Below are 18,178 nucleotides of genomic sequence, written 5' to 3' on the forward strand. Positions count from 1 at the left end.
TTCAGATATAATTTATATTTATCTGGCACAATAAAGGTTAAAAGCTTGGTGTGTGTGACTGCTGCAGTTAACTTTTAATAAAAGTCCTGGTTTAAAAGACAGATGCTTTGGCTACAAGGGATAATTAAAGCATCGTAAACGTTGGGTGGAATTTTGTTTATGTGAAGACGGTCCCCTGGGGAGTAGATAATTCGAGATGTTTGGCCTTAGAAAGATGATGTAGTTAATGGGAGGAGCCAGGGGTTTAAGCTGTCAGGTGTTGAGTTGTAGTTTGGGGGTTAAGTTCAGTTAAAGATTTGACTGTAGACAGATCAGCAGCTTTTCTCAAAGCAGTTTAATTAAAAAGATTTTGCCTGTGAACAGAACAGCAGCTTCTGAAAAGGCTGGCAGGTTAAACAGCAGCTTGACCCAGGCAACAATCTGCAGCTGGGTTCCTGAAGGATCTCTCTCTCTCAAAGTGGTTTATCCAAGACAACTCTTTGCAGCAAGTTTCCTGAGTTGTCTGTTAAATGCGGATTTTGACCTGAGGTTTTTTTGAGTGCAGATAAAAGACAGCAGTTCAGAGCTGGTTTTTGATTGTTATCTTTAAGCATCGTTAACAATTCTTTATGATGTTAAAGGTAGTAATAAAGTTTGTTTTAATACACCATATCCTTATTTGTGCGTGGAATTACTCCTGGAACAAAGTATCCTTTCCTCAGAGTCTTATAAATTAATTTTTCTCTGTCCAGTATCCTAGCAACTGTTGGGGTCTGGTCTGGGATTTGAATATTAGGGTCAAATGGGACATCAAGGTGCGATTGGTCTGATTCAGTCTTGGCCAGTGACCAGGGACAGGGGATGGGATCAATGATGAGGCAACAGGGTTCACAACGAGGACTGAAAACAAAGGCTTCTGTCCTCCGTATATTTAACCAAAGGAATTTATAGCTCATTCTGGACTAGAACCAGGTGGCGGTGATCCTAGCGAGACAACAGAAGAAGTAACAAGCAGCAGCAGGAGTTAGGCCATTCAGCCCTTCCAGCCCTGCTTCGCCATTCAACAAGATTATGGGTAATCTAGCTCTGCTCCACTTACCCACCCTACCCCCAGATCCCTCACTGCACAAAAATCAATTAGTTTCTGATTTGAATATCCTCAACAATTGAACATTCGCTACAATCTCTGGGATAGAGAATTCCGAAGATTCACAGCCCTCTGAATGACCTCAGTCTGAAATGGTTGACCCTTTATCGCGAGACTGAGCCTGTCGTGTACTTGATTCTCCAGCCATCGCACCTCCCAAACTCCTGAAGGGTTTTATCTGTTTCAATTACTGACAGAAAGACCACCTCTTATTGTTCTAAAACCCAGGGACTACTGGCCCAGTCTCTGCAATGTCTCCACATGGGACATGATGTGGAGATGCTGGCGTACCCGAATGCTTCGGGTAAGCGTTCCCCAAGGCGGCCTTCAGGACGCGCGACAACGCAGAATCGCCGAACAGAAACTGATAACCAAGTTCCGCACACATGAGTACGGCCTCAACTGGGACCTTGGATTCATGTTGCATTACAGTCACCCCCCCCCCCCCCCCCCCCCCCATCACCATCTGGCCTGGGCTTGCAAAATCCTACCAACTGTCCTGGCTTGAGACAATTCACATCTCTTTAACCTGGGGTTACCCCTCTCTCCAGTTGCGGCATCTGGACCTGTAAAGACTTAATAACCTGCAAAGACTCGCATTCAAAGTATTGTCTGGCATCATTGACTTTGTCTCTATGCTGTGTTTCTGGAACCCACCTCTTCATTCCCCTGAGGAAGGAGCAGGGCTCCGAAAGCTAGTGATTCAAAACAAACCTGTTGGACTTTAATCCAGTGTCAGGCTTCTTACTGGACAATCCTGTATTGGATAAAGCACAGAGTAACATACAGCCTACCCTACCCCCCCCCCCCCCCCCCCCCACCCACACAGGCACAGAGTAACATACAGCCCACCCTACCCCCCCCCCCACCCACACAGGCACAGAGTAACATACAGCCCACCCTACCACCCCCCCCCCCCACCCACACAGGCACAGAGTAACATACAGCCCACCCTACCACCCCCCCCCCCCACCCACACAGGCACAGAGTAACATACAGCCCACCCTACCCCCCCCCCCCCCACCCACACAGGCACAGAGTAACATACAGCCTACCCTACCCCCCCCCCCCCACCCACACAGGCACAGAGTAACATACAGCCCACCCTACCCCCCCCCCCCCCCCACACAGGCACAGAGTAACATACAGCCCACCCTACCCCCCCCCATATACTGTGTGTACACAGACCCAGCAGCACACACACACGGGTACTGTGTGTACACAGACCCAGCAGCACACACACACACAGGTACTGTGTGTACACAGACCCAGCAGCACACACACACACAGGTACTGTGTATACACAGACCCAGCAGCACACACACACAGGTACTGTGTATACACAGACCCAGCAGCACACACACACACACAGGTACTGTGTGTACACAGACCCAGCAGCACACACACACACAGGTACTGTGTGTACACAGACCCAGCAGCACACACACACACATGTACTGTGTATACACACACCCAGCAGCACACACACACACAGGTACTGTGTATACACACACCCAGCAGCACACACACACACAGCTACTGTATATACACAGACCCAGCAGCGCACACACACAGCTACTGTATATACACAGACCCAGCAGCGCAGTGCCGCCTCTCTCTGTCTGGAGGCTGTGATTGGAGCGGATCTGAAACCTCCGCCCAGCCCGGGAGCCGCTCCCCCAGCCCGCGGGACACAGACCCTGACACAGAGAGGGACAGAGACCCTGACAGAGACCCAGACACAGAGAGGGACAGAGACCCAGAGAGAGAGACCCAGAGAGAGAGAGAGGGACAGAGAGAGGGACAGAGACCCAGACAGAGAGAGGGACAGAGACCCAGACAGAGAGAGGGACAGAGACCCAGGCAGAGAGAGGGACAGAGACCCTGACACAGAGAGGGACAGAGACCCAGAGAGAGGGACAGAGACCCAGACAGAGAGAGGGACAGAGACCCAGACAGAGAGAGGGACAGAGACCCTGACAGAGAGAGGGACAGAGACCCAGAGAGAGGGACAGAGACCCAGACAGAGAGAGGGACAGAGACCCAGACAGAGAGAGGGACAGAGACCCTGACAGAGAGAGGGACAGAGACCCAGAGAGAGGGACAGAGACCCTGACAGAGAGAGGGACAGAGACCCTGACAGAGAGAGGGACAGAGACCCAGAGAGAGGGACAGAGACCCTGACAGAGAGAGGGACAGGAGGAGGTGATCAGAGACAGTGACAGGGGCCGGAGGAAGCGGACTGGGTCTGGGACCGGGCGGCGGGGCCGGGGGAGGTGGGACTGGCTCTGGGTCTGGGACCGGGAGAGGGACCGGGGCCGGACAGTAGCCGGAGGAGAGGGAGGCTGTGTCTGTGTCTGTGTCTGTGCGGCCGGGATGTCGGCCGGGCTGCGGTTCGCGGCTTTGCTCAGCCTCATCGCCCTGAGCCGGACCTGTGAGTATCTGCGGCTCCCTCACTACCCGGACCCTCACTGCCCCGTCCCTCACTGCCCCGTCCCTCACTATCCCGTCCCTCACTGCCCGGACCCTCACTACCCGGACCCTCACTGCCCGGACCCTCACAGCCCCTCACTACCCCGTCCCTCACTACCCCGCCCCTCACTGCCCCGTCCCTCACTACCCCGCCCCTCACTGCCCCGTCCCTCACTACCCGGACCCTCACTGCCCCGTCCCTCACTGCCCGGACCCTCACTACCCCGTCCCTCACTACCCGGACCCTCACTACCCCGTCCCTCACTACCCGGACCCTCACTGCCCGGACCCTCACCACCCCGTCCCTCACTACCCCGGACCCTCACTGCCCCGTCCCTCACTACCCGGACCCTCACTGCCCGGACCCTCACTGCCCGGACCCTCACCACCCCGTCCCTCACCACCCCGGACCCTCACTGCCCCGTCCCTCACTGCCCCGTCCCTCACTGCCCGGACCCTCACTGCCCGGACCCTCACCACCCCGTCCCTCACTACCCCGGACCCTCACTGCCCCGTCCCTCACTACCCGGACCCTCACTGCCCCGTCCCTCACTGCCCGGACCCTCACTACCCCGTCCCTCACTACCCCGTCCCTCACTGCCCCGTCCCTCATTACCCCGTCCCTCACTGCCCCGCCCCTCACTGCCCCTCACTACCCCGTCCCTCACTGCCCCGTCCCTCACTGCCCCGTCCCTCACTACCCCGTCCCTCACTGCCCCGCCCCTCACTGCCCCTCACTACCCCGTCCCTCACTGCCCCGTCCCTCACTACCCCGTCCCTCACTGCCCGGACCCTCACTACCCCGTCCCTCACTGCCCGGACCCTCACTACCCCGTCCCTCACTGCCCCTCACTGCCCCGTCCCTCACTACCCGGACCCTCACTGCCCCGTCCCTCACTGCCCCTCACTACCCCGTCCCTCACTGCCCGGTCCCTCACTGCCCGGACCCTCACTACCCCGTCCCTCACTGCCCCTCACTGCCCCGTCCCTCACTACCCGGACCCTCACTGCCCCGTCCCTCACTGCCCCTCACTACCCCGTCCCTCACTGCCCGGTCCCTCACTGCCCGGACCCTCACTACCCCGTCCCTCACTGCCCCTCACTGCCCCGTCCCTCACTACCCGGACCCTCACTGCCCCGTCCCTCACTGCCCCTCACTACCCCGTCCCTCACTGCCCGGTCCCTCACTGCCCGGACCCTCACTACCCCGGCCCTCACTACCCCGTCCCTCACTGTGCCCGGCCCTCACTACCCCGTCCCTCACTGCCCCTCACTACCCCGGCCCTCACTGCCCCGTCCCTCACTGCCCCGTCCCTCACTACCCCGGACCCTCACTACCCCGTCCCTCACTACCCGGACCCTCACTGCCCCGTCCCTCACTACCCGGACCCTCACTGCCCCGTCCCTCACTACCCCGTCCCTCACTGCCCCGTCCCTCACTACCCGGACCCTCACTACCCCGTCCCTCACTACCCCGTCCCCTCACTGCCCCGTCCCTCACTACCCGGACCCTCACTGCCCCGTCCCTCACTGCCCCTCACTACCCCGTCCCTCACTACCCCGTCCCTCACTGCCCGGACCCTCACTGCCCCTCACTACCCCGTCCCTCACTACCCCCCTCCCTCACTGCCCGGACCCTCACTGCCCCTCACTACCCCGTCCCTCACTACCCCGTCCCTCACTGCCCGGACCCTCACTGCCCCTCACTACCCCGTCCCTCACTACCCCGTCCCCTCACTGCCCCGTCCCTCACTACCCGGACCCTCACTGCCCCGTCCCTCACTGCCCCGTCCCTCACTACCCGGACCCTCACTGCCCCGTCCCTCACTGCCCCGTCCCTCACTGCCCGGTCCCTCACTAGCCTGTCCCTCACTACCCTCACTGCCCCGTCCCTCACTGCCCGGTCCCTCACTACCCGAACCCTCACTACCCCGTCCCTCACTGCCCGGTCCCTCACTACCCCTCACTGCCCCGTCCCTCACTGCCCGGTCCCTCACTACCCCTCACTGCCCCGTCCCTCACTGCCCGGTCCCTCACTACCCGAACCCTCACTACCCCGTCCCTCACTACCCCGTCCCTCACTGCCCCTCACTGCCCCGCCCCTCACTACCCCGTCCCTCACTACCCCGTCCCTCACTGCCCCGTCCCTCACTACCCCGTCCCTCACTGCCCCTCACTGCCCCGCCCCTCACTACCCCGTCCCTCACTACCCCGTCCCTGACGGCCCCTCACTGCCCGTCCCTCACTACCCTGTCCCTCACTACCCCGTCCCTCACTGCCCCGCCCCCTCTGCCCCTCACTACCCCGTCCCTCACTGCCCCGTCCCTCACTACCCCGTCCCTCACTGCCCCGTCCCTCATTACCCCGTCCCTCATTACCCCGTCCCTCACTGCCCGGACCCTCACTACCCCGTCCCTCACTGCCCCGTCCCTCACTACCCCGTCCCTCACTGCCCGTCCCTCACTACCCCTCACTGCCCCGTCCCTCACTGCCCGTCCCTCACTGCCCGGTCCCTCACTACCCGAACCCTCACTACCCCGTCCCTCACTACCCCGTCCCTCACTGCCCCTCACTGCCCCGCCCCTCACTACCCCGTCCCTCACTGCCCGGTCCCTCACTACCCGGACCCTCACTACCCCGTCCCTCACTGCCCGGTCCCTCACTACCCCTCACTGTCCCGTCCCTCACTGCCCGGTCCCTCACTACCCCTCACTGCCCCGTCCCTCACTGCCCGGTCCCTCACTACCCGAACCCTCACTACCCGTCCCTCCACTACCCGTCCCTCACTGCCCCTCACTGCCCCGGCCCTCACTACCCCGTCCCTCACTACCCCGTCCCTCACTGTGCCCGTCCCTCACTACCCCGTCCCTCACTGGCCCTCACTGCCCCGCCCCTCACTACCCCGTCCCTCCGCCTCCCTCACTACCCCGTCCCTCACTGCCCCTCACTGCCCCGTCCCTCACTACCCCGTCCCTCACTATCCCGTCCCTCACTGCCCCGCCCCTCTCTGGCCCTCACTACCCCGTCCCTCACTGCCCCGTCCCTCACTACCCGTCCCTCACTGCCCCGTCTCTCATTACCCCGTCTCTCACTGCCCGGACCCTCACTACCCCGTCCCTCACTGCCCCGTCCCTCACTACCCCGTCCCTCACTACCCCGTCCCTCACTGCCCGGTCCCTCACTACCCCTCACTGCCCCGTCCCTCACTGCCCGGTCCCTCACTACCCCGTCCCCTCACTGCCCGTCCCTCACTACCCCGTCCCTCACTGCCCCGCCCCTCACTACCCCGTCCCTCACTACCCCGTCCCTCACTGCCCGGACCCTCACTACCCCGTCCCTCACTGACCGGACCCTCACTACCCCGTCCCTCACTACCCCGTCCCTCATACCCCCGTCCCTCACTACCCCGTCCCTCACTGCCCCGTCCCTCACTGTCGGACCCTCACTACCCGGACCCTCACTTCCCGGACCCTCACTACCCGCACCCTCACTGCACAGACTCTCACTACCCCGTCCCTCACCCTCACTGTCCCAGATTACCCTCACACTCACTACCCTTCACTGACCCTCACTGACCCTCACCACCCCTCCCCCTCACCCTCACTAGCCGTAACCCTCACTACCCGGACCTAACCCTCACTACCCAGACCCTCACTACCCGGACCCTCACCCTCACTACCCGGTCCCTCACTATCCAGTCCCTCACTACCCTGTCCCTCACCCTCACTACCCTGTCCCTCGCCCTCACTACCCCCACCCTCACTACCTGGACCCTCACCCTCACTACCTGGACCCTCACCCTCACTACCCGGTCCCTCACTACCTGGGCCCTCACCCTCACTACCCGGTCCCTCACCCTCACTACCCGGTCCCTCACTACCCAGTCCCTCACTACCCGCACCATCATCCTCACTACCCGCACCCTCACTACCCACACCCTCACTACCCGCACCCTCTCTACCCGCACCCTCACCCTCACTACCCATACCCTCACTACCCGGTCCCTCACTACCCTGTCCCTCACCCTCACTACCCTGTCCGTCACCCTCACTACCCCCACCCTCACTACATGGACCCTCACCCTCACTACCCGGACCCTCACCCTCATTACCCGGTCCCTCACTACCCGGGCCCTCACCCTCACTACCCGGTCCCTCACCCTCACTACCCGGTCCCTCACTACCCAGTCCCTCACTACCCGCGCCCTCATCCTCACTAGCCGCACCCTCACTAGCCGCACCCTCACTACCCGCACCCTCACTACCCGCACCCTCACTACCCGCACCCTCACTACCCAGACCCTCACCCTCACTACCTGGTCCCTCACTACCCTGTCCCTCACCCTCACTACCCGCACCCTCACTACCCGGTCCCTCACTACCCAGTCCCTCACTACCCCGCGCCCTCATCCTCACTAGCCGCACCCTCACTAGCCGCACCCTCACTACCCGCACCCTCACTACCCGCACCCTCACTACCCTCACCCTCACTACCCAGACCCTCACCCTCACTACCTGGTCCCTCACTACCCTGTCCCTCACCCTCACTACCCGCACCCTCACTACCCCGACCCTCACCCTCACCACCCGGACCCTCACCCTCACTACCCGGCCCCTCACTACCCGGCCCTCACCCTCACTACCCCGTCCCTCACCCTCACTACCCGGTCCCTTACCCTCACTACCCGGTCCCTCACTACCCCGTCCCTCACTGCCCCGTCCCCTCACTACCCCGTCCCTCACTACCCGGACCCTCACTACCCCTCACTGCCCGGACCCTCACCACCCCTCACTGCCCCGTCCCTCACTACCCCTCACTGCCCCGTCCCTCACTACCCCTCACTGCCCCGTCCCTCACTACCCCTCACTGCCCGGACCCTCACTGCCCCGTCCCTCACTACCCAGACCCTCTACCCCTCACTGCCACGTCCCTCACTACCCCTCACTGCCCCGTCCCTCACTACCCCTCACTACCCCGTCCCTCTTTGCCCTGTCCCCCACTACCCCTCACTGCCCGGACCCTCACTACCCCATCCCTCACTGCCCGGACCCTCACTACCCTGTTCCTCACCCTTACTACCCTGTCCCTCACCCCTCACTACCCCCACCCTCACTACCTGGACCCTCACCCTCACTACCCGGACCCTCACCCTCACTACCCGGTCCCTCACTACCTGGGCCCTCACCCTCACTACCCGGTCCCTCACCCTCACTACCCGGTCCCTCACTACCCAGTCCCTCACTACCCGCACCATCATCCTCACTACCCGCACCCTCACTACCCGCACCCTCACTACCCGCACCCTCACTACCCGCACCCTCACTACCCGCACCCTCACCCTCACTACCCATACCCTCACTAACTGGTCCCTCACTACCCTGTCCCTCACCCTCACTACCCTGTCCCTCACCCTCACTACCCCCACCCTCACTACATGGACCCTCACCCTCACTACCCGGACCCTCACCCTCACTACCCGGTCCCTCACTACCCGTGCCCTCACCCTCACTACCCGGTCCCTCACCCTCACTACCCGGTCCCTCACTACCCAGTCCCTCACTACCCGCGCCCTCATCCTCACTACCCGCACCCTCACTACCCGCTCCCTCACTACCGCACCCTCACTACCCGCACCCTCACTACCCGCACCCTCACTACCCTCACCCTCACTACCCAGACCCTCACCCTCACTACCCGGTCCCTCACTACCCTGTCCCTCACCCTCACTACCCGCACCCTCACTACCCCGACCCTCACCCTCACCACCCGGACCCTCACCCTCACTACCCGGCCCCTCACTACCCGGGCCCTCACCCTCACTACCCCGTCCCTCACCCTCACTACCCGGTCCCTTACCCTCACTACCCGGTCCCTCACTACCCCGTCCCCTCACTGCCCCGTCCCCTCACTACCCCGTCCCTCACTACCCGGACCCTCACTACCCCTCACTGCCCGGACCCTCACCACCCCTCACTGCCCCGTCCCTCACTACCCCTCACTGCCCCGTCCCTCACTACCCCTCACTGCCCCGTCCCTCACTACCCCTCACTGCCCGGACCCTCACTGCCCCGTCCCTCACTACCCAGACCCTCTACCCCTCACTGCCACGTCCCTCACTACCCCTCACTGCCCCGTCCCTCACTACCCCTCACTACCCCGTCCCTCTTTGCCCTGTCCCTCACTACCCCTCACTGCCCGGACCCTCACTACCCCATCCCTCACTGCCCGGACCCTCACTACCCTGTTCCTCACCCTCACTACCCTGTCCCTCACCCTCACTACCCCCACCCTCACTACCTGGACCCTCACCCTCACTACCCGGACCCTCACCCTCACTACCCGGTCCCTCACTACCTGGGCCCTCACCCTCACTACCCGGTCCCTCACCCTCACTACCCGGTCCCTCACTACCCAGTCCCTCACTACCCGCACCATCATCCTCACTACCCGCACCCTCACTACCCGCACCCTCACTACCCGCACCCTCACTACCCGCACCCTCACTACCCGCACCCTCACCCTCACTACCCATACCCTCACTACCTGGTCCCTCACTACCCTGTCCCTCACCCTCACTACCCTGTCCCTCACCCTCACTACCCCCACCCTCACTACATGGACCCTCACCCTCACTACCCGGACCCTCACCCTCACTACCCGGTCCCTCACTACCCGTGCCCTCACCCTCACTACCCGGTCCCTCACCCTCACTACCCCTCACTATCCCGTCCCTCACTACCCCTCACTATCCCGTCCCTCACTACCCCGTCCCTCACTGCCTGGACCCTCACTACCCCTCACTGCCCGGACCCTCACTCCCCCTCACTACCTCGTCCGTCACTGCGTGAACCCTCACTACCCCTCACTGCCCGGACCCTCACTACCCCTCACTGCCCGGACCCTCACTACCCCTCACTGCCCCGCCCCTCACTAGCCCTCATTACCCCGCCCCTCACTGCCCCATCCCTCACTACCCCGTCCTTCACTACCCCTCACTGCCTCGTCCCTCACTGCCCGGACCCTCACTACCCCTCATTGCCCCGTCCCTTACTACCCCTCACTACCCCGTCCCTCACTGCCCAGTCCCTCACTGCCCAGTCCCTCACTGCCCAGTCCCTCACTGCCCCGTCCCTCACTACCCCGTCCTTCACTACCCCTCACTGCCCCGTCCCTCACTGCCCGGACCCTCACTACCCCTCACTACCCCGTCCCTCACTGCCCAGCCCCTCACTACCCAATCCCTCACTACCCCGTCCCTCACTACGCTGTCACTCACTACCCTTCACTGCCCAGTCCCTCACTATCCCGTCCCTCACCCTTACTGCCCGGTCCCTCACTACCCCGTCCCTCACTACCCCTCACTGCCTTGTCCCTCACTGCCCCGTCCCTCACTGCCCGGACTCTCACTACCTCTCACTGCCCCGTCCCTCACAACCCCTCACTACCCCGTCCCTCACTACCCCTCACTGCCCGGTCCCTCACAACCCCTCACTACCCCGTCCCTCACTACCCCTCACTACCCCGTCCCTCACTACCCCTCACTGCCCGGTCCCTCACTGCCCCGTCCCTCACTACCCGGACCCTCTGTCACCCTCCCAGGGTGATTTATTTCACTTGGTGTTAGAGACACTTTGCCCAGGAAGGGTAATTGTTCACAAAGCTGCCCCCCCCCCCCCCCTCCTCCCGATAGAAATGAGGGAGGGACAGTCGCTGGAAAGATTCCTCCTCAGGCCAGCAGGCCATTCTACCCGTTGCTCTGGTACTAGCCCCATTTCCTGGGATTGGTTTCTGTAACCTTTTAATTCATCTCCTGAATCTCCCCACCCAGACTCAGATTAAAGTCTTTGCCAATGTGAAACCTCCTCTTGGGGATCGTTCACTCATCAGATCCGCAGAGCGAAACCCAGCCATCCAGGGAACCTCGGAATACATCATCCTGCTTCCCAAATCCCTCCCAAGCTTTACCCTCCCTCTGTAACCTCCAACAGCCTCTACAACCCTCCCTATCCATGTAACCTCCTCCAGACCCTCCCTATCCCTGAACACTCCTCCAGCCCCTCCAACCCTCCCTATCCCTGTAACCTCCTCCAACCCCACAACCCTCCCTATCCCTGTAGCCTCCTCCAACCCTCCCTATCCCTCTAACCTCCACCAACCCTCCCTATCACTGTAACCTCCTCCAACCCTCCCTATCACTGTAACCTCCTCCAACCCCACAACCCTCCCTATCCATGTAACCTCCTCCAGACCCTCCCTATCCCTCTAACCTCCTCCAACCCTCCCTATCCATGTAACCTCCTCCAGACCCTCCCTATCCCTCTAACCTCCTCCAACCCTCCCTATCCATGTAACCTCCTCCAGACCCTCCCTATCCCTCTAACCTCCACCAACCCTCGTTATCACTGTAACCTTCTCCTACCCCTACTCCCCTGCCTATCTCTGGAACCTCCAATAGCCTCCACAACCCTCCCTATCTCATAATGTCTTCCAGCCCCTACAGTCCTCTCTATCTCTGGAACGTCCTCCACTCCCTACTACCCTCCCCAGCTCTGTAACCTCCTCCACTCTCCACAACCTTCCCTATCAATAGGGGCTGATTTAGCTCACTGGGCTAAATCGCTGGCTTTTAAAGCAGACCAAGCAGGCCAGCAGCACGGTTCAATTCCCGTATCAGCCTCCCCGGACAGGCGCCGGAATGTGGCGACCAGGGGCTTTTCACAGTAACTTCATTGAAGCCTACTCGTGACAATAGCGATTTACATTTTTTCATTTCATCTCTGTAACCTCCTCCAACCCCTCCTCCCTTCCAATTCTGTAACCTCCTCCAGTCCCTATACCCCTCCCTATCTCTGTAACCTCCTCAAACCCCTACACCCCTCCCCGTATCTGCAACCATCTCCAGCCCCTACACCCCTCCCTATCTCCGTAATCTCCTGCAGCCACTACGACCCTCCCTCTGAACTCTGACTTTTTCCAATTCTGGCCTCTCGAGTACCCGACAGTTTCTGTCTCACTCCCATTGCCGGCGCCGTGCCTCCAGCTGCCTGGGGCTGTAACTCTGGAAATTCCTCCCTTGTCCTCTCCTTAAAACCCAACCCTCTGATCACGCATTTGGTAATTTCTCTTGTGTGTCACAAACCACATGTATGTTATCTGCGTGGGACTCCCAACGTGGAGCTGCCGTACGTGGGGTGTATAGTTTTGTTTTGTGAATGGTGAGGAGCCCTAGTGGGAATAAACAGCCCAGTCACCATGTAACAATTATTAGACTATTTGTTCAATTAAAGGAAAGAGAAGTATACATGAAGAGGTTTGTACTACTCTAAGAAACTTAAGTTTATGAATTACTAAAGACAGGTACAGTTTATGTAGAATGTAGCCCTTGTTCCAAATAATATCTACAATCCATGATCTCCTTAAGACTTCCTCTTTTCCCCCAAACAACATCCAAATTCAACAGATCTATACATTTTTTAAAAAAATTTAGATTACCCAATTATTTTGTCCAATTAAGGGGCAATTTAGCGTGGCCAATCCACCTACCCTGTACATCTTTGGGTTGTGGGGGCGAGACCCACGCAGACACGGGGAGAATGTGCAAACTCCACACAGACAGTGACCCAGGGCCGGTATCGAACCTGGGACCTCGGCGCCGTGAGGGAGCTGTGCTAACCACTGTGCCACCGTGCTGCCCAACAGATCTATAAATTGAAACCAGTTTATAATTACCGCACAATACAGGGAGGATACTCGAGCTCGGCAAATCGGAATTGGCGATCGGGCGGAGAATTCACTCCGATGCCCAAACCGGTTCGATACCGGCCAGTCAGCCGCGCTGCGCCCGTAATGGCCGAGTTCCCGACCACGCGGTTGACATGTGCTCTGAGCGGCCAGAAACCCCGGTGTCGCGGCTGCGGACTGCGTCCAGCGCTGCCACACTCGGGCTGGGATCCGTGCCGCTGGCCGGGAGGGCTTCTGCGAGGGCTGGAGTGACTGGTGCGGGGTGGCCAGGGGGTGGCCTGTGGGGGTCGCGGATGGTGGGGTCGGGTCCGTGCACGGCCGGCACCATGTTGTACATCGAGGCCAGGGACCCGGCTATTCTCCTGCCGTTTCCAGGCGGGAGTTTCACCCGGCACCCCTGCTAGCCCTTCACCGGTCCCGGATTTGGTCAGGGTTCAGTGTCGATTTGCAGGTCGTAAAGTGCCCGATAATTGAACGTTTGAGCCGGCACTTAGCCGCTGAAACGGAGAATCCAGACCCTTGTCTTTGTCCAGCAAAGGTATTTAAACTGTCTTTTCAAAGGTTTACTGTCCTGCCTTGTGTCTAATACTTGGGGGCTGAGAGATTTAAAACTTGGCCTCCTGACTGGAAACTGGCTTGTCAGTATCTGAGGATGCTCGGTATTAACTAGCCGGCTTTGTTTCTGAGGATCCTGGCAATTATACCTTTGTTCCACTTTGATTCTGTCTTCTTTGTATTTGAGCCCCGATCAAATTCTTTGACTCTAGACATCACCATGTGTCTACCTCTTCATCTCCCAATCGTCTAGATCAGTGCTTCTCAAAGTGTGGTACGCGTACCGGTGCCGGTACACGAGCCATCGTCTGCCGGTACTTGGAGTGTTTCCAGAAAAGAAAGAGACAGTAATCCTGGATTGGCTTGTTTCGCTCACCAGTCCCTGGCACATTGAAAGAAAAAACTGCCGGTCCCCCACATCAGATAGTTTGAGATGCACTGGTCTCGATGATCTGTTTCTACTAATAGGCGATTCAGTCTGATCCTATCTTGTGACTGCAAGCCACATCCCATTCTGCCTTTTGCAGGTTGGCTACTCCTGTTGCTAGGCAGATTTCTACCTGTTGTTGGGCATATTGCATTCTATTATATCTTGTTAAATTTGAGTTACTGCAGTTATGAGGCAAATCCTTGTTACATCCCTCCCATTAAAAAATGAAATGATTTAAATTGAAAGACACTTTATTTTTCAACCCTTTTTTATTAGTTCTACCTTAATACATATTCCGAGGGTGGCGCAGTGGTTAACACTGCTGCCTCACGGCACCGAGGTCCCAGGTTCGACCCCGGCTCTGGGTCACTGTCTGTGTGGAGTTTGCACATTCTCCCCGTGTCTGCGTGGGTTTCGCCCCCACAACCCAAAGATGTGCAGGTTAGGTGGATTGACCATGCTAAATTGCCCCGCATTTGGAAATAAGAAGAATTGGGTACTTGAAATTATAAAAAAAGAAAAAAAAATCTGACTAAATATTACAAAATTCAAGAGCATGCATTAACAGAGAAGGTGCCCCAGAACATTTCCCACTATTCCCTAAAGTCTCTCTTATACTCGGGATTACATTTATTACATTTTCTCTCCACGTGAACGATTGTTAAGTTAAATGGTTGTATTGGTTAACTCCCATCGGAATAACCAAATGTTCCGATCTCAAAATCTCTCCAAAGCGTTCAAAGGGTTGTGGTCCGATTGTCTTTGCTGAGTTACTGACAATGCAAACGTCGAAACGCTGTAACGCCACCACGGGTTTAATGTCTCTTTCCCAATGGTCAGATACTTCTGCCAATTTCATTTCTTTGAGAAATGTTTCCCTGGTTTCTCAGGGCCAAGTTTGTCGTTTTGAATCATACAGCTCTTAGCAACCACAGCCAGTTTAAACTGCCGGAATTGGATGCTGCTGAGACTGGGGTTTTTAATGGTTGAATCCGTTTGGAAGTCCTTTGTCCAGTTCAGCTGCTTGTTCTTTTTTTAAGTGCTCTGTGAGTGGTGCTGCCTCACTGCTAAAGCTTGGCACAGATTGACAGCAGAATCTGCTCCTGGCCAGAAATCTTCAAATCTCTTCTTCGGGGAAGTCGCACATGGGCTGTATTTATCAATCTCGTGGGGCCATTTGACCATATCTCACTGGGGGACCCAGATATCAAATTTGGACCTTAGCAAATTCACTTTTCACTAGATTCATCAGGAGATTGGTGTCGATGCTCTTCCCAACTCTGGCTGAAGACCACTAAGTCCCCAATGAATACAGCGCAGTGACTCAATCCTCGAATCGCTCTGTTCGTGAGCTTCTGAAAATTGGCGCGGTGGTGGGGGGGGGGGGGGTTCTTAACTCAGAACAGCATAACTTTGAATTGATAAAGACCTTGGGGCATTACAAAGGTGGAGATCTCCTTTACCCTCTCGGAGATCTCCTTTACCCTCTCGGAGATCTTTGCCCACTCGGAGATCTCCTTTACCCTCTCGGAGATCTCCTTTACCCTCTCGGAGATCTCCTTTACCCTCTCGGAGATCTCCTTTACCCTCTCGGAGATCTCCTTTACCCTCTCGGAGATCTCCTTTACCCTCTCGGAGATCTTTACCCTCTTGGAGATCTCCTTTACCCTCTCGGAGATCTCCTTTACCCTCTCGGAGATCTCCTTTACCCTCTCGGAGATCTTTACCCTCTTGGAGATCGCCTTTACCCTCTCGGAGATCTCCTTTACCCTCTCGGAGATCTCCTTTACCCTCTCGGAGATCTCCTTTACCCTCTCGGAGATCTCCTTTACCCTCTCGGAGATCTCCTTTACCCTCTCGGAGATCTCCTTTACCCTCTCGGAGATCTCCTTTACCCTCTCGGAGACTTCCTTTACCCTCTCGGAGATCTTTGCCCACTCGGAGATCTTTGCCCACTCGGAGATCTCAAATCTGGGACCCTGGAGCTGTGAGGCAACAGTGCTAACCACTGTGCTACACCCCCCCCCCCCGGCCTCAATTACATTCCTCAACCAATGGAAACAAATTCTCACCATCCACCTTACCAAAGCCCTTCAGAATTTTGTAGATTTCGCTGAGATTGCCTCTCAATTCTTTTAAAATCCAGAGACTACAAGCCCAGTTTACTCAGCCTCTCGTCACAGAGGAATCCCTTCATCCCAGGTATCAATGTCGTGAACCTTCGCTGTACCGCGTCTAGTGCAAGTATGTTGCTTCTTAAATACAGTAAGAAGTCTTACAACACCAGGTTAAAGTCCAACAGGTATTTTTGAAATCACTAGCTTTCGGAGCACTGCTCCTGTATTGGGTGAAGTGGAGGCAGGTTCACAATCACAGTATATATAGGAGAGGCACAATTGCAAGATAATTATAGATTGGAATGTGAAGAATCTGTAATTATCTTGTGATTTAAGTTGTGAGACTTCTTACTGTGCCCACCCCAGTCCAGCGCCGGCACCTCCACATCATGACGTTCTTAAATACAGAGACCAAGACTACACAGTATTCCCGATGTGGACTCGCCAACTCTGTGGCAATGTGCTTCACAGCCAACGGAGTATCTTTGAGCTGTCGTCACTGCAGGAATGTAGAATTGAAGGGGGCGGTCAATGAAGAGATTGGGCAGGATGTTCCATGTAACCCACTGCGTGTTTCACGGTGGCAGGCCGGGGGGGGGGGGGGGGGGGGGGGGGTCCGCCACTGGTCAGCAGTGGGATCTTCTGGTCCCGATGTTGTCAATAGGGTTTCCTGTTGAATGCACCGCTTGCCACTGGGAAAACCGTGGCTAGGATGCGCTGTCGGTGGGTCTGTACGGTCTCGCTGGTGTGAATGGCCGGATCATTCTCGCCATTATCTGCTCAGACATACTCTCTACTTTTGGATTGCACATGCACGCACACACATGCACTCGTGCATGCAGACACGCATGCACATGCACACATACACGCACACGCATGCACACACGCATGCAGACTCACACATACAAGCCCATACATGCAGACACACATATACACACACTGTAAATTAGTCGATGAAGTTTGAATGTAGTTTGGGCATTGAGTGAGCGACTAACAGATGTTTTGTGTACGTACAGTTTTGTCGCATCAACGAGCATCACAATTCCTCATCAGACAACGACGTGCAAATGTCATTTTCGAGGAACATAAAAGAGGCATCTTAGAGCGGGAATGCATTGAAGAATTTTGCAACAAAGAGGAAGCCAGGGAAATATTTGAGAACGATCCAGAAACGGTAAGAAACTGACCTTCCTTATGGTGCAGTGGAACCCATGCCCGTAACACACCCGCCTGAGACAGAGACTTGGGCACGTGGGTGACACAGTGGTTAGCACTGTTGCCTCACGGCACCGAGTATCCAGGTTCGATCCCAGCCCTGGGTCACTGTCCGTGTGGAGTTTGCACATTCTCCCCGTGTCTGCATGGGTTTCACCCCCACAACCCAAAGGTGTGCAGGGTAGGTGGATTGGCCATGCTAAATTGCCCCTTAATTGCGAAAAAAAATAATTGGATACTCTAAATTTATGAAGGAAAATAAACAGAGACTTGAGCACAAAGTCCAGGTTAAAATACTGAGGGAGGGGCAGCACGGTGGCCTAGTGGTTAGCACAACCGCCTCACGGCGCTGAGGTCCCAGGTTCGATCCCGGCTCTGGGTCACTGTCCGTGTGGAGTTTGCATGTTCTCCCCGTGTCTGCGTGGGTTTCGCTCCCACAACCCAAAAATGTGCAGAGTAGGTGGATTGGCCACGCTAAATTGCCCCTTAATTGGAAAAAATAATTGGCTAATCTAAATTTAA

General features: G+C 57.5%; 1 protein-coding gene across 1 annotated transcript in view; it reads left to right on the forward strand.

Annotated features, from left to right (window-relative positions):
- The first annotated feature begins 3,407 nt into the window (after positions 1-3,407).
- pros1 (protein S) overlaps positions 3,408-18,178 on the forward strand; it is a 69,529-nt gene continuing 54,758 nt past the window's right edge. Inside the window, exons 1-2 of the mRNA XM_038817994.1 lie at positions 3,408-3,560; positions 17,458-17,615. Of these exons, the coding sequence (XP_038673922.1) occupies positions 3,503-3,560; positions 17,458-17,615 (216 nt within the window). The 5' untranslated portion in view covers positions 3,408-3,502. The remainder of the gene's footprint in view (positions 3,561-17,457; positions 17,616-18,178) is intronic.

This window comes from Scyliorhinus canicula, chromosome 14, assembly GCF_902713615.1.
Source record: "Scyliorhinus canicula chromosome 14, sScyCan1.1, whole genome shotgun sequence".
In the NCBI taxonomy this organism is placed as follows: domain Eukaryota; kingdom Metazoa; phylum Chordata; class Chondrichthyes; order Carcharhiniformes; family Scyliorhinidae; genus Scyliorhinus; species Scyliorhinus canicula.